This window comes from Anoplophora glabripennis, unplaced genomic scaffold (assembly GCF_000390285.2).
Source record: "Anoplophora glabripennis isolate ALB-LARVAE unplaced genomic scaffold, Agla_2.0 scaffold1, whole genome shotgun sequence".
NCBI classification, from domain to species: domain Eukaryota; kingdom Metazoa; phylum Arthropoda; class Insecta; order Coleoptera; family Cerambycidae; genus Anoplophora; species Anoplophora glabripennis.
In genome coordinates this window covers 3,998,668-4,023,125 of record NW_019417028.1, presented here as the reverse complement: position 1 = coordinate 4,023,125, position 24,458 = coordinate 3,998,668, and the positions used below count along the sequence as shown (strand labels likewise).

The 24,458-nt window shown below is 33.1% G+C and overlaps 1 protein-coding gene across 1 annotated transcript in view; it reads right to left on the bottom strand.

Annotated features, from left to right (window-relative positions):
• The window catches only part of LOC108914288, a 63,665-nt gene extending 39,904 nt beyond the window's left edge, over window positions 1-23,761 (bottom strand). Inside the window, exon 1 of the mRNA XM_018720094.1 lies at window positions 21,308-23,761. Within this exon, the coding sequence (XP_018575610.1) occupies window positions 21,308-23,503 (2,196 nt within the window). The 5' untranslated portion in view covers window positions 23,504-23,761. The remainder of the gene's footprint in view (window positions 1-21,307) is intronic.
• Window positions 23,762-24,458: the final 697 nt, after the last annotated feature.

Here is a 24,458-nt window from a genome sequence, read left to right as displayed (position 1 = left end):
CTGTCTTCTAGATGTTTTCTGATTCCAATTAACAGTTTTACTCTCCAGGAGTTTTTTTGGTACCAATCTTTGCACGAGAGTCTTGACAACTCTTTTAACAGTACCGCAGAAAAGTTAGGGCGCTGTAGGACTGTACATGAGTCTAGTTTGGCTAGCTCACTGCCCTGTAGCTCTGATGACGCTTATGCCTTTGTATCAAGACTAAGGTGACATCGTTTGACTTCCTAGACTTACCAAAGCTCCAAACAACCTCGTTACCGACTTAGATAACACTTAGATGATAGAGTTACAATTTGTACAAGTAGCTCCGCTACTAATTCTAGAAAATTTATTTAAGAGAAAAACTATTCAACCTTAGAAATCCGAACCGATAAAATCGAAAATCTGTCCTCTGTGAGACCAATACGGTCCTGACTGTCGCAATCGTGTCGTTATAAGAAAAACGCGAGTTAGCGGTGGCCTATACGGAACTAATTAACGCAAGCGAGCGATGAGACCGTGGAGGAATTTTTTACGCTAGTCATACGAGTCGTTACGACCACAAGTTTTGAAGTCATGCGTTCAAGGCATCGATTCGATTGTTCCAAAACCTTATGCCCTTAATTTTCGGTGAACTCGAACCGAAATAAAAATAATTAGTAGGAGTAAAGTTATAGTACTTAATTCCTTGGGCAGGATTAGGTGATTTATGTGACTTTTATATGGATTTTAGGCAGACGAGAAAAATTATAACATAATTAAACAGTAGTTAAGGATGTTTGTTCTATAAGCAGTTGCTACTAAAGGTAAATTGTAACATGGGGACAAATATTCAGGAAAAGCAAAGGAAAAGGAAGGAAAAAAAACGTCCTCACTGACCACTGATACATTTCCATATGTCATAATCAGCATCTAATCTGGCTCCACTACATACTACATTCGTGTTACTGATCGCATCAACCGATTACTTGGAATACTTGATACAGATCAAAATAAAATTTGGTCGCGATCAAGTATTTTCCAATTAGATAACTTTGGATAAGTTTATCGAAACTTAGAAGGCGAGTACCTGTATGCTTTACACACAATTTTTTTTGCATATATAACTGTTAAGATGAGATAATACGATATTCACAAATATGTAGTGAATTTTCCGATACGGGTATGAGTGAGTTGCTATAAATAGTCAGTAAGTGATTCAAGATTAGATAATTTTCTACACGCTTTTAAAAAGTGTTATGAAACTACTACACCTCTTCAGAAATAAAAATTTCTATTAATGATGAATAATGTATTTTGAAATATAAATGACTAGGTATCAGAAACTTTGTGGCGATCATCAAAGCAAAGGGTAGGCATTAGGGTGCCGCTAGATACGTATCGAATAAATTGATCGATGCGAAGCTTCAGTACAATGATGCGGCTAGTGGGATTACAAAAATGTGGAGTAATTGATGCTTCGTCACCATTAGTAAAAGCAGCATTTATTAAACATTTTTTTAGTTAAGCACTTGTGTACAAATGTGTATAAATTTCTTAAGTGAAATACTATTTACGTTTACATTTTCTGAGATAAAACTGACTATCTGAGAAAGCAGAGAAAATTCTCTTGACTAAGTGTAGGGTATTTAAAAGAGGCAAAAACTAGATCGACTCGATATTTCTTCATTATAAAGAGAAGCATGCAAAATAAATGATTAGCAAACACATTCACACATTCTCCTATAAATATGCATTTAATGAAATTACCGACAAACAGGTGTACTTACACGATTATTATTAGTATTAATTATTTTATTTGCATATATTACGAGAAGTGCAATTTCATCCAAAGAATAATGCAAGTAGTAATAATTCTATAAATATATTAGTCACCAGACATATTTCTGGATAAAATATTTTTAATAAAATATTGGTACATTGGAAGCGTTATCTGTAAACAATCTATTCTGACACCTGCTAGGTAATAAAATGACTCAGGTGGGTGAATCGTGACTACTAATTTAACGAAATTTTTATTTTCCAAAACGAAACTTTCACATTCCTGGATATTGTCACTCGATTATAAGCCTTGTATTTCGTCGTATAGAGTTACTTTGGACAGGGAAGAAAAATAAAATATTTAAGACGGATAGCAGGTACCGTTTTTAATTTAAATCAATGTTGCCAAGGAATTTTATCTTTGGCCTCACGGTTGCTTGGCAAGTGTGGATTTAATATTCTTTAAATACGAGGGGTGCTACACTAATTAAACTGTATTATAAATATTACACAACCCAAAAAAAAAAAAAATTCTGTGCATCGGATTAGAACACTATATCATTATGTTTTCGAGGTCGCTGAATCCGATTCCGAGGTCCGTTTGACCTTGTCAGATCAGATTCAAGGTCATTGTAAGGTCAAATCGAGAAAAATTCACTATATCGGGTTAATCATTCTACACATCTCCTTTCGGAGCAGTTAACTTTCTTACCGCGAAGGATGAAAGTGTTAGTAACCAATAATGCTGCTGTGTTAAGTTTGATAGAATTGCGAGTCATAAAATTCTGGATGAAAATTAATTTTTTAACTTTCCCAAATCGTTTAAACAGACTACAAAATCTATGATTCTAGGTTACATTTCTAATAAACAAGAGTCGCTGTCAAAAATTAACTGTCTTAAATATCCTGAAAACAATCTGGCAACTTCGCACTGTGGCGTCATCAGTGCAACTTATCGTAAGTGGACTCTACTTACATTCGGCTACCCCAAAACCCACCCTATATCAAATTACATACAAATATTTTGAAAAGTCACCTACATTTTGAAGGTCGTTCGCATTCCCGACACCCTGTATAAGAAGAACTATAAAATAATTTATTTATGACGGATGACACGTCAGTAAAAGTATTAATCACTGCCAACTATTAAAAGTGATAAACAAGTCTTTGTTTCTATACAACAAGGAAGCAACTTCCAGTTTCTTTGTTAGCTAATCAAGCACTGATATAAATGTCTATGAACAATACTGTTACATTGCAAGAACTGATGTTATAGCTGCATAATGGGGTGAATCATAATCCTTGTGCTTACAGCTTCAGAGAGAAATTATAGATTAATGTTTAATGACTAGAATAACAGGAATTAGAACAGACACTTAACTGATAGTGATAACGATAACTATCGACTTATTTTTTCTGTAAATGTAAAAATGTGATAAATATAATCGGTATAGCCAAGGTTAAATTTTTGTTTTGAAAGTGTTTTTTTGGTTATTCCATCTCCAGTAAATTATCTAAAATTTAAAAACAAGTTAGTGTTTATTTATTTAATTAGAGATTTACAAATATAAACTAGTTTTTTCTGATTACATATTAACTAATGCATATACGATGTTTTCTTGGATATAAAAAATATCTTAGATATGTACTTTTTTTTGTTATGTAGCAACTAATGAGGTTTCAACGTCTATTCTGATCTAGATAAGCTAAACAAGTAATAAACAAGTGTTATGATTGTAAATTAATTACTCAGTCTTCGTTTTTTTAACCAATAATTAGAGAAATACAGACACCGACAGTTTCAATGTTCGTGTAGATGTACTAATATAGATATAGATTACTCTGGATATTGATATTCCAAGACTGTCGTTTGCTGTTCATGTTCGGCAATGACCCGCATTCCTGAAACCCCGGAAGAAATTCTTCTCAGATAACATTCAAGGCACATTGAGGCCAACGGACTTGGCTACATTTTAATCGGCATGTACTTACAAAATCAATAGCATAGGTCAGTTTGATTATTCCGACGCCGAGACAGTGGCGGGGTGTTTTATCAATGATATAAATGTAATTACAGCCGAAGATATGTAATGTTTATGTTCGGGAGACGTGACGGGCTTTGGTTTTTCACTTATCTGTGTTTAATGTTTATTATTGTCATAGGGAGATATTACATGTCGGGGGTCAAAATTCCTTAACAATCTTTAATTTTTATATTGGTAAAGCTCATTGGAAATATACATGCTTCCATTAATTATATTTTTTGCATCCTATTTGCCTATTTTATAATTTTTATAGCTACAGGCTCGAGATGTTAAAAAATATTATATAATTTACCAGAAGGACCAATATTTGGAGACAGAGAAAGTATTTGGAGGTTCAATGGAACAATTGTCGTTTTAACAAACGAAATACGATTAAAATTTTGGAGGACTAATAAGTAAAATAAAGCAAAACCGACTGAAATTTTCAAAATGCTGAAGTTAGACAAGTATGTCACAAAAGGAAATACTCTATTTCTTGGGCAAGTTGTTCGTGAGTTAAATAAGTTGCAAGTAAAACACATATACTATGTTAACAACACTGAAGAGCTTGTGTTGACCTGTACAAAACTTGTTGTGTCACAGGATATTGGGAATATCCTGAAAATTATATATATATTTTTTTGTAGACAGTGTAGTATTCAGAAAAGATGATTTAGACTGCGTCAGTAAGAAAACATGAGTTTCCTTTTGCATAGAGATGCGAGCATATTAACTTCTTGTAGTACCTAATTGTATTTTTGTAAAGGAATAACCATCCAACCAATTCTAAAAAATATAGAGATAGATATCAACGTAGGCAGACGAAATAAGGTTCTTAAAATGATTAATAATCCTTGTCGTGATCCTTATATAAGTTAACATGTAATATGTGGGTGTTAATCTGTAAAAATAACTTATTATTACACAGAAGAAAGTATAGTGTTATGTCATCTTGCATGTCATTCTTAAAAGGCAAAGAACGAATGGACACCTGCAAATTTAGAATTTGATATTTCATAATAAATGTACACATACACTACACTTTCTATAGGTAGGTATATAAAAATACATACATTCGACTTAAAACTGGATCTTAGAAAAGTTCTTATGACGGCTTAGGATTTTGAGTAATTAATTTTATTATGGATTATAGTCAATACTAAAGTTGATATTCAAAATATTTTCAATACAAAATGATAAGCAACATGCTAGCCAACGTCATCATCGCAGATTCCATCAAAACTGTGTGAATTCATGAAAACTCAGCCAAAATCATCATTGAAATTCATGGAATGGGAATTGAGCGTCCCAAGAACATCAATTTGCCGCATTATGGACGAATATTTGGGCTACCAAAAAGTGTGTTCCACACAAGTTGACTGACAACCAAAATTTGTTCAGAATACAACATTTAAACGACATCACCAAGGTGTCCAAAAAGGACAAATACTTCCTTAATTTTTTTTTCAAACCCGATCAATGATTACATAACAGGATAAATGAACTAGTCAAACATTATCTATACATTTTCTTATATATACAAGCGTAAATATCGAGCGCTAGATCCCAGATACTATCTATAAATAAACAGCATTATCAATCAACTATTTATCCCTAAGCAAGTAAGTTTTATCACTGAGATAAGATCCTGTGAAATGTCAGCAGAGTTTAAGCTGCGAGTATCGCTAGAAAGTGCAAACAGTACCAGGCAATAGTGTAAATAATTTCTTTATGCAAGTTTTACGAGCATTATATAAACAAGGGTATCACTCGAATAAAATATAATTACGAGCGCGTTGATGTTAGCTCCTGATATTTACTAAGAATATTAACATTTTTGCTTATGTAAGCATTAACCCTTGAAGCCTTAGAAGATACAGGGTGGTAAAATTGTCTAAAGATAAGACATTGTTTCTTTAGTAGGTGTTTGGTGAGGATTCTGAAAGTTTTTGTAATGAATTTGAATTATCTGTAACAACTTTAAGGCAACGTAGAAACTAACAATATAAATTTCAACATTTTATTCAATAACACGACTGTAAAGGTATTTCTATTATATTCTAAAAGTTAAAAAATTTATTCATTAGTTAAATAATGAAAAACTCTTAATCTCTTTTTCTATTAATTGATATTGACCTAAAACCTTTCAAAAAATGCAAGAGACAATACAATTGTAAAGGCTAGAATAAAACAAAAATTTTAAATAATAGCACAATTTCAAAATAATATTTAGAACCTTGTTGTAATTCAGCGTTTAACATCTAGACTTAAAAAAAATCGGCTGCATGACTCTACCCGATTTGCAGACAAGGTCTTTCTTTCGGTTTTTTATTTCTGCAGACCTATAATTTTACTAATTTATGTCAAATTTAACATTACCTAACAAAAATATCAACTAGGTACTAGTAAACACCTCACCAACGACTTGCACTGATATTAGAGCATATATTATTTCGAAATCAGGTGATGTGAATTCATTAACGATTTAAATTTTGATAAGGAATGTGTGCCACACTGCAGAGAAACATAATTAATATGCCGCCATGCGTATACGTACGAAAAGGTCAATGCATGTATATTTGGATTTGGCAATGACTTTTTTTTTAACTGCAAGTTACCAGAATTAGGCAAACATTGTTTTGCAATTATCGAAGTCGAAAAACCGGTTCTGATAGTTAAAAAAAAATAGAAAATATCTCTAGCAGTGGTTTCGTAAGGTTATATCTTGTCGAGTAGAATTGAGATTAGTTTAAATCGTGTAATTTACATATACAACGGTTACCAATTAGCAATATTGTTACTTGGGAGTACTTACATTTAAATCAGACCAAGTTTCTAAAACTAAAAGCATACAAAACATTAACAAATCAGACTTAAAGTTATAGCAACAAGTAGATAGTAATTTTCAATGTATTCCTTTAAAGTTGATGTTATTGTGGCCAAAGCAAAAAGCTAATCGTTAAAATGCGAACAAATAGAAGAAATAACTTTGGTGAATCTTTTTGTTGTCATTTAAATGAATTCTCTTCGCTTTGCGTGGTCAGTATGCTTCAGTTCTTGAGTCAAGTAAACTTTGTAAGCACGAAAATGCAAATCTTTCGTGAGAATACGCTGTAGAGAGCTGTCCAATTCTTGAATTGAGTTCCTGGACTTTCAGCAACACTCTCGCGAACCGCTTCGATGTTTTGACTAGGCTTGCCAGGTCTCCGGGTTTGACCCGGAGTCTTCGGGTTTTGATGGTACATCTTCGGGCTCCGGGTTAATATGTCATTTCTCCGGCTTAAGACGTCCTACCCCCGAAATTTATTTTTTTTCCTGAGAGATCTGCTTGGTTTTTTTTAGACATCAATTTGTCCATTGTCCAGCTGCTGTAGACCTTTTTTTTTAGAGACCGATTTCCTCGTAAACGATTCGACATCAAAATTTCCTAAAGACCTTTTTTTTTTTGGACATTAATTTCTCCGGGTCTGTCATGAAATAGATCTGGCAACCCTAGTTTTGACTAATGACTTGGTTAGGAGTGGATATAAAATATTCTACACAAAACGCACCAATGTTTGATTTAGATCCGCATTTAGAGATAAGAGCAGCTACCGGTAAAATTGAGTCAAAAAACATTTTTACTTCCTGCTGCTGCTTAATATGAAAGGTAAAGGTTAACTTTGGCGTTGACTGATTATTAAATATTTTCCATATTTAATATTTACATTAGTTGTTCTAAAAGGAAGAACTAAGTTACCGCTGTTAATGAGATTATTTTGTATCTTTTGGCATTAATAAAGCAATTAAAGTCAGATTAATATGTTCTCGTTTATTTTATAAGTGGATTTTGAAATATTTATGGGCGAAAGCGTTAAATAGTGAATATACCGGGTGACTACGAATACGGCGAAATAAAAACATTGTTCGATCATTACAAGGCTATTTCTGGTATAAATCAAGGTAGTTCTTTTCAAAAACAAGATTTACCTCTATAATTCAAAATTCTTAAAGAAATTGGTATATAGTCAGACCTTTTAGCTGCTATTTTGTCTGTGCCATAGTAACTTACACTTAAATATCGAAAAAGGTTTTTAAAAGCAGCAAAATTTATGACGACAATTTATGCAATTCTGATAAAATCTAGACATTTCATAATTTACAATGATACTGAAGGAATTTAAAAAAACTGATAAAATTAAAAAAATTGAAAGTTTTACATTGAACTCCCTGTTTCAGTGAACATACAGGGTGTAAGATACCAAGGTGTCAAAAATGATGGAGCGTTTTCCTCGTCCAAATTTAAGAATATTATACCATGTTTTATCTACCAATTGCTTAGCTTGTTTTCATATGTTCCTTTAATTACTCTCCATTTTTGACAATCGACAGAGATTCATTCCAAACTATAGTTCATTTTGATTTTGTTCATAAATTTGAGTCACTAATATTTGTAACATATCTTACAACAAGCATAAACATAGTAGGTAATAGATATGGTAGATTAAATCTATAAACCAAATATTTTAGTACATTATACTTTAGAGATATAGTTCCTAATGGTTTAATAAATATTTATTATTTAAAATTAAGATTCTAGGAAATTCAGATATTTCCATTGCGGGTAACATTTTTTTAAAATTACTAATCATTAACTGAACTGGAAGGAAATATTTCAATTTCAGTTGATAGGTACGTTAATTTATAAATACATATTAACTACTTAGTTAAAAATATTTAGTTTTTTAATTTAGTTTTAGTTATTTTTTTAGTTTCAGTCACGATTTGTAATTTGTATTATAGTCTTTCGGATCTCAATTGAAGAACCAAGAGGTTGACAGTAAGTACCAGGTTAGGTCGCTGACGCAGCAACTCGGCATTGTAATATTTGAAAAACTTGTTCCCATATTTATTTAGCCATACCCATATACAGGTCTGGTCGAACTAAACGAGGAGGTGGTAGAAATGTATACGCCCAGTTGAAGAATGCGTGCGCGGGCAAACGGCGTATTACACAGCCGCACTGGGCGACTGGGCAATAAATCTCAGTTGTTGACAAGTGGTTGACAAAATGCCTAGCAGTGCAGTGCAGCAATGCGGAATACAATTGCGAAAGGGAGAAATAAGAGAGATATTTTGTTTACTAATATTATTACACCATGGCATTTTGGAGACCTTTTGAAACGGAACAAAACGAAATTTACCAACAATATAATAAAATTGTTTGAGGACATAAATAATTAAAATTGGCCAAATTAACATATAATAGAAATTGTCTACACATTATGCATATACAAATTATAATTTTTTACCTTTAGCAGAAAACTTTTGTAAGGACGCCTATGAAACTCATTAAATTTTATTGCTAGGCGTTTTTATACATGTTCAACTAACTTCGGAAAGACTATACTAGACAGGTGTTTTACTTTGTATTTTACCCAAAAATATAAATATAAAATTAAAGCATATTCCATCGATTTGGCACCTTAGTTTGGCATCCTGTCCACTTTAAAGCGTGCTATTGAATCAATTGCACAAAACTAGTTAAAATGCCATTATTAATCAGGTATTGACTCACCGAAATTAATGAGATAAACACCTTAAAATGTATTCGACATGCTTTCCCTTCTGCCAGGTTAGCCGCAAAATATTAATTGTGTTTTAATTAAATCATTATTCGCTTTAAATTATAATTGCCTGCCCGTGTGTTCGCAAGTGAACAACCTTAGGAACTTGTTAACCTTTCCAATGCAATAAAATTTGTTGCGATGAATCGTTTGACGTGTGTGTTTAATAAAATGGCTATAGAAGTTTCACTTCCAGTTTTTTCAGTCGGTTGTAATCGGTATAGCCGTTTCAATGAGATTATGGTGAAAATACTAGCAAAGTTAAGTTAAGGATAACCGATAGAAAATTGAAAAGTAAATATACACTGTGTCCTAAAAAATTCATATATTTTTTTCCTGTTCAGATCTAAAAAAATCGCTGAAACAGGTCAATTAATAAATGGGAATTGTCACTTTTCTGCTACGAACATTCAAAAATACAATTTTTATGCCATTTCTTTGGAAGTGTTCAAATTCAGTAACATGAAATCCATGTGTTGGGTAAAAAAAATAATTTATTATAAAATATCAGTTACCTAAATTATTTAATAATTCATGTTAGACAAACTACTGCGTATTGTATACGCCTTGTCGCAAGAATTAATTTTATACTTTTTTAGTTTTATTAAACTATTGTTTTTGTACCGGTATACTTCTTGCAATTAAATGTGGAACAAATTTTAAAATTACTCGCTCGAAAAATGATTTTATATCATTTAATCATTTGGCATGGAACAAGCTCCAAGTAAAAAAAAATATGAAACAAAATAAAACAACTAATTTTATAATAACATCAAAATTATAATATTTTTATGTTTTCTTTTAACATAAAAACTCAAGAATTCGTTTTAGTTGTTAAATTAGTTAACACTTGCGTAAAAAACAGTTAAGTAGGGGTTGTTTTTTTATTAAATTATTTTTGTTTCACCAAAAATCTTTCACATCAAAGAGTAAATACATAAAAATGCGTCACTTGAATACAGTTTTCGTTCTCAAAATCGACGTATTATGTTTATATCAAGCTCGGTTTATATTAGCTAATTCAAATAATATTTTTCGATAACAGAAATCTAGGTATTAAATTCATAAACTTCTTAGAAAAAATGATATTTTGAAATGGCATCGTCAAAGGTGTTGATATATGACTAGACTAATGTGAATTGAATTTTACCTAACCAATACTGACCCTTTTACTAAATTTCTTTATAAAATTAACTTAGGAACGTTTTTGTAGTCTCTATTACTGTTTTCTAGCATATAAATATTGTTTGTTGCAATGCTATAGGTAACAGCAATTTTCTTGAAGTTAAAAAACTTTTGTTTCGGTTTCGACAAGTCTTAATAAATGCTTTTGTTCTTTTTATAGAATGTTTTAATTTTAATATACTTAAAGAGATTGTAAATTAAAATCCACTATGTCGAGTATTTAAAACCAAGGAAGATATACATGCAATTCACGCAAACCTTTATACTTGTCCGCTAGTGTGCGGACGCCTTTATATTATTAAACAAGCGAAAGCGAGTGTTATGAGTACCTATAGAGTCGATAACATTTTGAAATTTTGAAGCAAAATTTAACTTTTCCATTATGTCTGGTTGGAAATCCCGCTACTGCGACAAAATCCAACGCGAACAGAATCGCACAGCTCCCGACCCCATCGCTGATTGCTTCGTTATCGGACGATTCCATCCCGCTGAACAAATAACATCCTGAAAAACGTAATTCGTGGCTTCCTGCCATCTCGATTAATATTTACGCATGCAGTCCCACAATAGGGGAAATTGGGTTAGCTCAGCATTCCAATCTAAAGTTGCGCATCCGCAAACGCATGTAACTGCGAAACCGGCAGATATTCGTGAAATGTTATTGCCCAACGCACCTCATAACATTAATTATATTTATACTGCTTCATTATTTTCTATTACAGTTTCATTATATTTATGCAGCGTCATTATATACAGCTTCATTATATTTCTTTATACGGCTTCATTAGCTTCTTTATATTTATGCTGCTTCATTGTATCTGTTTACAGCTTCATTATATTTGTTTATAGTTTCATTATATACAGCCTTATTATATTTATACAGCTTCATTACATTTACAACTTCATTATAGATTCATAGATATAGATTCATTATATATAGATTCATTATATATAGATTCATTATATTTATTTACATCTTCATTATATTTGTTTTCAGTACAGACCATACATTTTATATTTAATTATATTTAATTTATAGCAACCCTTCGTCATGTGTTTGGGTGTAGGTACTATAATTCTCCTAAAATCTTAAACCATGTTTTGACCTTGCCTGTATAAACAATTTAAAATTTTAAATAGTAATATACCATTAAAATATAATGAATATTTATTTTTAAAACATTTTAGATTACATCAACTTCTTTCCTGGATTCTAAAAAGACTTTAAATAATTATTCGCGTTTACAGACTTTGATTAATAATTCCAAAATTACTATTGTTCTTGAAACTATTCTATAGTACCCAGTACTAATGGAACTATTATTTAAATTGTTAATTCTCTTCCCATTGTATCTTGGCATTGGAATTATAATAGAGGTATTATTGCCGAAATTTAAATTTAAACAAATAACGGACTGCAATTTTTTTATGGTGCAAGTAACAAATTTACTTTATCGTATTTATATTTCATTTCAAAGCTAAAAGATAAAGCCACCTATATCGCACCAATGAGTCAAGTATGAGTAAGGTAAGTCGATACTGCTGTCAAGTCGACTGCTTCTAGTTTCAAACAAGTAAAATAATTTCATTTATCCTGTTTATACTATCAAATCATTTCAAACTGTTAAAAACTATTTTTTTTTATATATTTTGTTATTAGGAGTGGTTTTTTAAAGATTGAAATATTGTAATAAATTATTTATAATACCATAACCTGTTGAAAAGATTTCTATCTGTAATATATGTGTTATAAAAATATTTTAAGGTCAAATAAAGTCTTAATTTTATATTTATATCATTAAGGGTGGTTTTTAAAGGTTGAAACTTTATAAAAACAACGTAAATTATAACCCACAATATAAAACAATATTTATTCTATATATTACGATATGATTTTAATATATATAACACCTACTTTTATATTTATTTAGTTTTTTAGCATAAGCATTGGTTTTCATCCCCTAAAAATAAGAAGCGAATATAAAGCATATATAACTTTTCATCTCAGAGAGAAATAAGCTTAATTCCAAATGTTCATAAAAATCGGATCTATCCAAAAGTATTCGGAGGTTTTACCTTATTTTTCTCTTCGTTCCCTGGACTATAAAACGTACACCGTAAATTCGAACAGCATACAAAATTGTACTTGCTTGAATTAATCGATTCAATTATAATTGTTGTGGTTGGGAATAATAATAATGTTCCTAACAATCTGTTGTTAAAACGAGTTTTTAAATCGTGTACAGAATGTTGACTTTAAAAGTGTTAGATTATGTCGTTAGATCATGTATGCCTATATAATTCCAGAGAATGATGGAGTATATTTTGGCTTTAATTCATGGGGAATATTTTATTTAAAATATCGCTGTTGGTAATAACAATTTATACAATTATAATGAGGCAATTTGTTTACTAATTATTAATTTTTATCTTTGATAGCATTTGATGAAATTAATTAGTCAACAATATTTTGTGATACGCTCAGCTTTGTAAAGTACGAAGTGAAAGAAAAGATGCACCAATGAAAAATTGAAATAATTTATGAGAATTGTGTGAAACAACTACTCTGCGGACTAAAGCTCCGACCAGTAGTAAATAACGCCTGCAACATCTCGTAAGCAGCGAAGTATGTCATAGGTGAGACAACCCACGAATTTGGACATTGTCGTTTCTCCTGGCATGTTTTCAGTATGAGTGAGATTAAACAAAGTACTAATTAATTTAGATATGACCCTTTAAAGGTTATATCTCACCGACTGTTATATAAAAAAGTGTTTACACATTAGATTATACAGAAATTTCTCTCAAATAGACACACCAAGACCTCTCTACGTTTTCAGGCATTTCAAAACACCAGCCTTTCCTTCTCGGCACCAGCCAGTTGGCCCCCTTTAACAGGAAAGAATAGGCAGGTCATTGAATCGGCGTGTTGCGTTTTTATCTGTCAGTTACGGTGGTTGGATATGACCTGATCGAGTACCCTGCCAGTTCTACTATGTACTACGCGGGATCTAATAAGAATTTCTCAGGTTAAACCGTAGCAGCTGGGGCGATTACGATTTCGAGATAATGCCGGTTAGCCGTCGACAACTATTTCCGATAACGGGATTGGGTTACCAGTCGTTTTATAAGCTCGATTTTATAGTTATTGAGAAAGTAATGTACCATGCGATATTTTGAGTACAGTTGGTCAATTAATATTAACTACACGTCATTCATATTTATGTTTTTTTTTAATGAAGCAGGGCTACGTCAAAAGAAATAAGACATAAACACTATAAATATTTTTACAACAATGTTATCAAACAATTCCTCTTGTTTATCTGCTTTCCCTCTTACTTTTAGCTATCCTCAGTAACTTTTCAGTTACTTAAACAGTCGTAAAACTTGCTTATGGAAATGTCACTTACCAAACTGAATATGGTTATCTTTACTGTTTCAGACCTAGACATATTAAAGATATAGTGACCTTATCAAGAATATTACAAAAGCTAAATTTATATGCCTATCTATATAATCGCCTATAAAATATTTATGACACAAAATGTTAAGTTAAATTCAATGTGTTGCGCCAGTTGCTTTGCTATCGCGAAATCGACTGTAGTAATAATAATAGATAAAAAGAAATGGCTTTAATAACATATTTTTTTCCATAACAAGTACTTTACAAATAAAAAATAAATAAACTTCACGATTATCAATATAAGCTCGAAGACAACGAAGAAGAGGCTAAAAACAACTAAAAAAAACGTATTTAATACACCTTCTACGGAATGTTTTTCAAAAGATACATTAAATATTAACTTAAGTATTAATATATTTCAAAACTTATTCTCGGTTTTGCATATAATATGCAAATATGCACGGGTCGTAAATTAAGCAATATTTAGTAACAGATTCGCGTTGCGATCCCTAAAAAACAAGTCAATTAATTAATAAATAAACGGCTGGAACATGCAGCATGATTTATAGTTGTTAAATATTGCCAATAATTATATAACACTGCTGATATTAGATAAATATGACCTTGATATTTACGTATACACTTGGCTAATTTATTTGCTACTTTTTAAATATATTTAGATAGGAAAATTCGTGACGAACGGATCAAGGTGAAAAATTTTAATACCATAGCTTAACATGGCGATTTTTTTATTGTTTTCTTAGATAATTGTACTCTTGACACCTTGAAGTGGTGCTTTGATAATGTTTTTTATATTTTACGTAGGTGTTATTTCCCCGTTTCAACATCGCGGTGTGTACTCATGAGGCAAGTTTCAGAAGGATTTAAAATCTTCCATTATTTACTCATTAAAAATGTTTCTGCGATTAACTGTAACTGTAACTAAGGCGTGAACCGTGGGTACACGGGACAGGAACTCATGGGGAAGTCAGGAGAACTCATCGGGAATTTATATGAATTCAAGGGCAATTTAGAGGAGTTCAAGGGAATTTAGAGGAATTCAAGGGTAACTCAGAGGAATTCAAGGGGAATTTAGAGGAATTCAAGTGGAATTCAGAAGAAGTCAAGGGAATTTATAGGAATTCAAGGGGAATTCAGAGGAAGTCAGGGGAATTCAGAGGAAGTCAGGGGAATTCAGAGGAAGTCAGGGGAGTTCACGGAACTTTGGTCGTGTCACACAACAGCAAAATTATGGTAACTTTTACAAAATTTCTATCCCAATTAATTATTCTCATAATTGTTTAAATAAGGATTCAAATTAATTATGACTAGGAATGATATTATCTTTCTCAATTTGCGGAATTTTTTCGCGGCTTGCTACTAGATCCTAATTTAACAAGATCATTAACTTTACGTTGTATCGTTAAAAAAAAGTTAATATTATCATGTTATGTGTCATCTCTCAAATAACGGTGAACAGAGGTTAGAATGAGTTCAAGGTTTTTATAATAAAACAATGAAGTCAAAACATCGACGGAAAACTGAACTGCTAAATTTGCAGAATTTAGCAATTGTTTTGTTTTGTTTTGAATGTGTTGCCTTGATATGAATGACATCATATAAATTCGGCTCAAAAAGATACTATTTTATGTTTTTATCTTTAGTTTCTTTTTAATATATAGATGCAGAAATAATATATGCATCAAAAAACTAAAATCGGTACGGAAAAACAGAAGGCATAGCTTGCTATAAAAATTCATTGGTATATTTAGGTAAAAGATTTTGTTCCTAATAGGAACATAGTTTTTGCGCGATAATTTTTCTTTGGCTTATCTTTATACAGATTTTTCTTTCATTTCTAGGGAGAAAAATTTCCACCACCTCAGATTGGCGATATGAAGATTTCCCATAAATGAATAGAAGTCGATATCCAGCAAAAGAAATAAATAACGGATTGAACAAAGTTGGCGCTGTTTTATTCGTGAAGTTAAAGTCAGGGACATTCAGAGAATTGTTGCGTTTGACTTTGTTTTGACGTTGTAGCACGTGGTTTTGAAAATATTCTTTAAAATTTTAAAGAAAAAAATATGTAGTGACCTTATTCGATTCCTTATGCTAGTTTTTTATCAGTGTCATAATAAAATTCCAACATCGTATTACCTTCTTATTAACAGAGGGTTCAGTACTGTTTATAGGAAAATTGAACCATTTTCATGGAATATACCAGCAAGTGTAATGACGCAAGCTTAGTATTTAAGTTCCATTAAGAACTTGTTTCGTCGACAAATATAAAACATGACAAAATCCACACCCACTTTTATATTTGTTTTTCCTTAGTAAAATGATTCATATTCGTTGATTAGTAATCATACTCTTAACGTGTCATTGTACCAGTAAAGCCGCAATTTGTAATAATAGTTTATTTAGAACCATAGTTTTTAGGTCAAACGTTAAATAATAGATAAAAATGATTTATTTGTTATGGAAATTCCTGCTGGAACTAAAATGTTGTTAAATTCGTAAGTATGTATCTAATCAAGTGTATGAAAATAATCAAGCAAGATGTAATTAATAATCACTTGTTTAGTCGAGGTTAGATAACACTAACCAGATTTGCTGGTGTAGCTTCGTGAGATCATTACTTTTGTATAATGGGTTTACCAAACCAAAACATGCATATTACTGTAATTTCATGGCTGTCTAAACTTTTTTCCTGACTTTATTGATATATTGGGTAAAATAAATTACGTATTTTACAACTAAACTAATATGATTTGATAAAAGCAAGCGATTACGGTTATATTTTTATTTCAAAGAAAAATTGCTCAGCAAGGCTTACTTTTGTGACGAAATATTATCTATCAATTTAGCTTGCGTCGCACAAAACACAATGTCTTAAATAATAGTAGATATGCGTTCTGATAAGGATCAACAATTAATGATCTATAAAAGTCAATCAAGTAAATATAACTTTACTCACGTTACTTCCAGATATTGTCTAGCTTAATTTCGGACTTAGTTTCTTAGGTTTTTTTTGCTTTCGTGACGAAATTTGCGAAAATTTCTCAAAAATAATTTTCTCTATTCCGGAGGCCTCTTCTAAATGATCATTTTTTACTTTTTTTTATAAAGTTTGTCGGCAGAAAATTTTAAGTACGTACTTATTTAACTATTTAAATAATTAAATTTATTCATTCAACGATGGTTTATTTTTATACTAAAGCCTGCTTTTTGAAAGTACTTTCCAACCTTTCACTCCTTACTTTTCACTTTTTGAGAAATTTAAGAACTTTTTAATGTCAATTCCAGTGAAAAGTATTCAAATTTAGAACGAACATATATATGCATACGTATTGATTGATTTTAATTTTTAAAACCTTTTGTTTTTGGACACAACTCGTATAAGTACAATAATCTCCATGGTAAAAAACACTTGTTGAAAATGGTTGGTTGGTGTTTAATCCAGGGAACCAAGGGTCGAATTCTTTCGGATAGAACCAAATGACGTGAAACTACCTCAAGAAACAAAAGTTTTATAGTGCCGATAACCGCTTTTGCCCAGGGGGCCCCTTCTAGGTGGTGGAAAAACAAAATATTGAAAAATAACACCAGGAATCTATAAAGAAATCAATTTTAAGCAAAAAGTATCTTATGAACATTTTTCGATAAGCCGATATTTTCTGAGTTATTGGTGATTGAAAATGTACATTTCTTATTAAACAAAAATACGTTTTTCAGTAGTTTTTCTCGGAAAAAAGAACATCTCGATGAAAATGAAGCTTATAGAAAAAGAAAAACATTAAGTTTTATTTTTCATTTATGTAGATGCAATAGGTGCTGAGGTGCTGAGATACGGCAAGTTGAAGATAATTTCATGTTCGCCAGAAACTAAATTGGAAGCGTTTAACGTAAAATAACCAAAAAAATTGTATTTTTCAAGAAAATTGCGCAGAACATTTTTTAAAGTACTTACTTTAAAAAATCTTTAAAATGAACCTGACTTTAAGTCATTAGCATAAAAATTAACAGAGTTATGTTCAAAATAAAACTGTTAATTCGCTTTTTCGGAAAAAAATTAGTACAAAAACCGAGGGGCGATCCGCTAAGGAAAAAACGTACGAAGATTACAAAATTCCTGAAATCTCTTGTAATGTATCTGCAGATTTCAATATCAATTAAAAAAAGATTACAAATTTCATATAAAAAAACAAGATTACAATATCTTTCAACATATTACAAAACATTTCAGGAGAATTCAGAGTTATTTTAGTAGATTTCAATGATAATTTAAGATTTCAATAGGATTATTAGAAATAAAAAGAAAATTTCAAAATTTCTTAATAAGGTTTCAAGGATTACGGGAAGATTACAATAAGTTTTGAATGTCCATTTGAATTAACTTCAACTGTCATTCATTTCATTCATTAATAGTAGTACTTTGATTAAGAATTTCCAGTATCATTTTTACGCAAAAATTGTAACATTCTGATTAAGTTTTTGTTCGAATGAACGTTAAAAACTTTTGTCACGACAAAAATGATAACGCCATTTTGAAAGTAGGTAAGTATATATTTTTAATATCCAATAAACTAATAAAAATAAAAAAAAAAATAGAAGTAAAATAAAATAAACATTTTCCCAAAAAATAAATAATAAGAAATATATTAAGCTTCTATTAACACTTGTGTTTAATACTTTACCTGTATACAGCGTATTTAAAAAAGACGCGGCAATATTTAAGGGGGTGATTTCCCAGGTCATTTTATAAAAAAAGTTCCTATAAACATACGTCCGCAAACGCTTTGTTACCGATCTACAGTGTTGAAATTTCATTAAAAAAACAGTAAAAATTAAATTTCTCCAAAACCGCTTGAGATATTATAATGAAATTTTAGGCCTGTCAATAGCTATGGCAGACGCGTACTTTGCAATACAAAACGATTTTTTAGTCTTACCAGTGACGCGCGTATTGGCACGTCACTAGCTATTTTTAAAGAAAAAAATAGGACGCCGCTGGTTTTTCTGAAAATAAAATTTTTTAATTCTTTGTTCAATTATGAAGAAGAAAGCTTTCCTCAGATTATACGCACCGTACGTCACACCGTTATTGAGTAAAAAAATAAAAAACATTTTATTGCGCACCTAAACCCAATGTTGTTTTAATTGAGAAATTTAAATTATTGAACAAAGAAATTCAAATTATCAAATTTGATTGATTTTTGAAATGTGGTACATACTGTTGTTTGTAGTAGGTAATAATAAGGGGCTGCGTTTTAGAGAAATTTAATTTTTACTGTTTTTTAATGAAATTTCACATTCTGTAGATCGGTAACGAAGCGTTTGCGGACCTATGTTTATAGGACTTTTTTTATAAACTGACCTGAGCAATCACTCCCTTAAATATTGCCGCGTCTTTTTTAAACACACTGTATACAAGTAAAGTATTAAATGCAAGTATTAATAAAAGCTTAATATATTTTTTATTTATTAGTTTTTGGGAAAATACTTACCTACTTTCAAAATAGCATTATCATTTTTGTCATGACAAAATGTTTTTAACGTTCATTCGAACAAAAAACTTAATCAGAATGTTACAATTTTTGCCCAAAAAATGCCTGATACTGGAAATTCTTAATCAAAGTACTACTGTTAATGAATGAAATGAATGACATTTGAAGTTAATTCAATTATTTTTGTTCAAATGGACATTCAAAACTTATTGTAATCTTCCCGTATTCCTTGAAACCTTATTAAGAAATTTTGAAATCTTCTTTTAATTTCTAATAATCCTATTGAAATCTTAAATAATCATTGAAATCTACTAAAATAACTGAAATCTCCTGAAATGTTTTGTAATCTGTTGAAAGATATTGTAATATTGTTTATTTATATGAAATTTGTAATCTTTTTTGAATTGATATTGAAATCTTAGATACATTACAAGATATTTCAGAAATTTTGTAATCTTCGTATGTTTTTTCCTTAGCGGATTGCCCTTCGGAACACACCAATCACACTATATAGGTTTCTGTCTAGGTTTCTGTGGCATCCTTTGGAAATTGAGGTAGGGGGGGGGCGTTGTATAACGACGAAATTGGTTAGCTGATTACACAGATTACAGCGAGGGTTACAGAAAAGATTACATAGATTACAGATAGATTACAGATAGATTACATAGATTACAGATAAAATATACGTAGATTACAGATAAAATTTCATAGATTTCAATTTTAAAGAGATTCTTAGATGATTACAAAGTTTCAAAAAGATAAATATTAAAACGTCTTAATTACACGGAGATTGCAAAGATTTCAGAAACGATTACATAGGATTCCAGGGCAAACGTACGGAGATTACATCAGCGGATCGTCCCTCGACAAAAACTGATGAATTTTTCACGAGATTTAAAATTAAAGGTAATCCTTGTACAATTTACATTTTTTTATGTGCTAACAATATATTATACAAGTTTAAGCGGTTTAGAAACCATATTTTTGAAAATAACTTTAAAAATACGAAAAATTTTCAAGAGTACAAAAGTTTACTTACTTTTTTTTCACAGAATATTTAGATTTCTTTTTATTTGTGTAGGATATAAATTAACAGAGATGTCGCTGCTAGAAGTTTGCAGCTGAAGGCCAAGGTCATTTTCTTCAAACCCTTTTACCTCAAAAATCTCAAAAATAACGACTTAAAAAATATTCAATTTTACAGTACCTTTAGCTGTCGAAATTTTCCGTATAATTGTTTTTGGATCGTCTTAATAACTTTAAAATTAAGGAAGTTATCGTTAAAAAACCAACGATACCTTACCGCTTCAATTTTCGGAATTTTGTGGAAGATAGGACCGAAACTAGATTCCAAAAAAATTATTTTCAATGCCAATGCTGTAAACGGAAAAGGGACGCCCATGGTTCATAAGGACAAATTGCAATATTTTTTTAAATTCTATCAGCCCCTGAATTTATGCTAGTGTCTTTCAGACCACCCTGTATAACATTTTATCTACACGGTGAAGTAAGTTTAATTCCAAATTCATAAAAATCGGATCTATCCGAAAGTATTCGGAGGTTTTACCCTACTTTTTTCATCGTTCCCTGGACTAGTTGATGTAATCATGATTCCAGCTTTTAAATCATGATTCTCGTATACGCTTTTTGTCCAGCTCGAGAAAATACAGACCGGTGGCTGGCACTGATGTAATCATGAGTTCAATTTTGATTGTTTTTGAATACAAAGACGCTTATTGAGAAAACGCAAATTGCTGGCTTTCGATTTCGTGACCGACCCCTCCGTTCCCCCTTATCCGATACGTCGTAGAGCGACAGTAAAAGAAAGTGCATATTTACCTTGGGCAGCTCGGGTCGGCCAGGTGACCGCGATCGGTCGTTGGAGATGTAGTCCGGAACGTCCTTCCTGTTGGTGAAATTGAAAACCGCCGTGTTGGAGGCCGGCTCCCTAGGCCTGCCCTTCTTCGTCGCCACGATACTCCTGTTCACCACTTCCACACTAGCGCTGACGCACAACACACTACCCTTGTTGGGCTGCTGCAGAGTCTTCACGGTGTTGATGAGGTTCTTCTCGATTTCGGTCACGGTTAGGCTCATGGCCGGCTTCTCCACCGCCTCCTCGATCTTAGGAGGCGGCGGGGGCGAGAACTTCGGAGGCGATCGCGGTGGCTGCGCCTGGAGCAACCTGGTGGAGGAGGAGGTGGTGGTTTTCGCCTCGTTATGGCCGTTTATTTCGATTTTCAGAGGTTGCGTTGCGGGCGTTTTCGTATTTGACACGTTCTTGTTCACGGGAAGGTGTGACTGATTCACGGTTTGGTGGGTGAAGTTGAACACCGCGGTGCCGTGTGGCGTTGGGGAAAGTTTCTTTGATGGGCCATCCGAGTCGTCGGCGTCGTAATTCAGGACAGTGGGTTTTAAATTCGTGGGGCTGGGCGATTTTCTAGGGCTCAACAGTGGACTGACCGGTCGGAGTCTACTGGGACTCAGTAAGGGACTGGTCGGTCTGTTGGTGGGGCTCAGCAGGGGGCTGCGTGGTAATAAAGGTGAAGAACTTAAGATTTCTTCTCTGAGGAAGTTCTCCGTGAGGTTTTTCTTATTGTATGTTGGCGAAGTGACGGCTGGCAAAGGACTAGATGTTAAGATAAGATCGGGCGTTTCCGAAAGACTAGAGCCGTTTTTCCCACGCTCGTTTTCCCCTTTGTTGTGGAAATCTATCCTCGAGACGTCCGGTATGGGACTGGGTAGAGGTAGCTCGTCTTTGAAGTCCTTCTTAGGCACTTTGTTCAGTTCAAGGCTCCTCGGTGGCGAGTTGAGTTGGTTGGGAGACTTCAAAACTTCCTCACTAACCACTACGGGTTTTGCCATTGGACGAGTATTACTTTTCGTTTTATCATTAAGTACTGGTTTGGCGTGTTTAATGGGTGGTTTCTTCGATACCGTCTTGGCCTCCACCTTGTTCTTGACGATGATGTTATTGAAACTATCCACTTTAGCGGCTACGTCGCCCGTCTGCGGTGGCGCCTTGGTGCGTTGCTCAGGCCTCCTCTCGAAAATCATCTTGGCCTGCTTCACCACGTCGGCGGGTGGTTTTTCCTTCTCGTTCATTATCGGCTGTATTCTCTTCGGCCTATTAACGCGCGTTCCGACGTTGTTACTGTTAAATTTATTCTCGATGTTTGCTTCGAGTTGGTTATCTAACATCATTTTCCTGTGGAGATGGTCGTTTCCTTCCTTTTCGGCGGCGATAAGCATTTCCTCGTGCAGCGACTGCCGGTTCGGACGCACCTCCGTGATCAGGGGAACGTGGTGGTCGAATCTAGAGATGGCTTCCACCGAACGGGCCCTCTTCATCTCTCCGCGCGCGGCATTCCTGTACCGGTTCGGCACGTTCTTGTCGGTGTCATTGCCGTTTAACCTAGAGCGAAACTGTCTGCCTCTGCCGGTTCCATTGGGCACGTTGTCGTCGAGGAGGTTCTCCAAAGATGTGGCCTTTCGCATATGCAGTATGGACGGCCTAACGTTGCTCTCGCGCAGCGCCAAGCTCAGGTATTTGTTCTTCAGCTTGTTTACTATACCGGGGCCGTAGTGCAGGTCCTCCGAGGAATCCGAGTCCTCGTCGCTGTCTTTGTGGTAGCCGTTGTTGCCGTAGTTGTCGTTCATGGCCTCGGCGAAGGGGTCGTGCTTACCGTCCACCCAGACGCGTTCTTGCACCATTTTGTGTTGTTTCGGCAGCGAACACGTTGTAGAAATCACATTACACTGTTCACTAGCGAGCGGACACGAAACGCCAGACGTTACTGATTCACTCTTGCACGTTGAGCTAGGTTGTTGTCCCGCACGGTCCGACGAAGAGTGTTGGGGGGATACGGACAGCTGTTGATCCGATCCGCTACCAGCCACGGTCGCCGTTCTGTTTTGACTCCTGAGGCGGGCTATCAAGTCCTTTTTCCACTGAGGTATATCGCTATCGGCGATGGGCTCCATCGTGGATTTTTTGTTAATCTGCGATAGCCCGTCTAAATTTATATCATTCATAAATCATGATTACAGAACCCAATCCAAAACACACAAACAATAACAATATGTCAAGGCTCGCGATGGCTTGTAAATATTGGGAGTGATATTTATTAAATAAGCGGTTGTTTCAATGACGGCGCGGCAGGGTCGATTCTCCGGTAATAATTGACACTTAACACACTTAACACTAATTTTATCACAGAACACGTCCCTTTAATGAACGCGGTGGTATGACTAGATTACTTATTGGAAACATATTCTATACTTTCTACAATATCTATAACACTCGAGAGATATGTAAAATATGTAACCTATACCTGCACAAACAAAATGACGTAACGTTTTTCCCCACGAGTCACATACGGCGCCACCTTGTGTTCGGAGGTGCCCTTAATGTAACAGTTTATAGGATACTCTTAAACCAGAACTTACAACAGCGCTTTTGCTTTCAAAGATGTTAAAATTTACATGTATTTTATACAAGAAATGGTGAATGACGAATGCAGTTATGTTTATATATTTTATATTTTATTCAATAATTTTACCAGCACATCGAATTTTTGTAGTTTGACTATTTGTGGTGGCACCGCTGCCACCTATCGATAGAAACCCAAATTATTATTACACATACCTTTAATCGCAAGACGAGCAATGACATTGCAACAAATATAAAATTAAAGAAACAAATTACTATATTATTGTTTGACTGATATTTTTCTATTTCTCAAGTGGAAAGACTGTGAAACCAACTGTTTGACAGATATTTGCCAATACCATTGAAATTATCTGTTGAGAAGTCAAATTATTGATTCGCGAATTCAGCTAAGAGCTCGCCCTCTGGCGATGACAAGTGATACTAGCGAAACAAGGTAAACATTTCTTCTGTGTGACATTTCGTTTTGTATTTTATTTAAAACTGTATTTAGTGTTCGTTTTTTGAACACTGTTATTTTAAGAAAATAGTGTGAGGAAA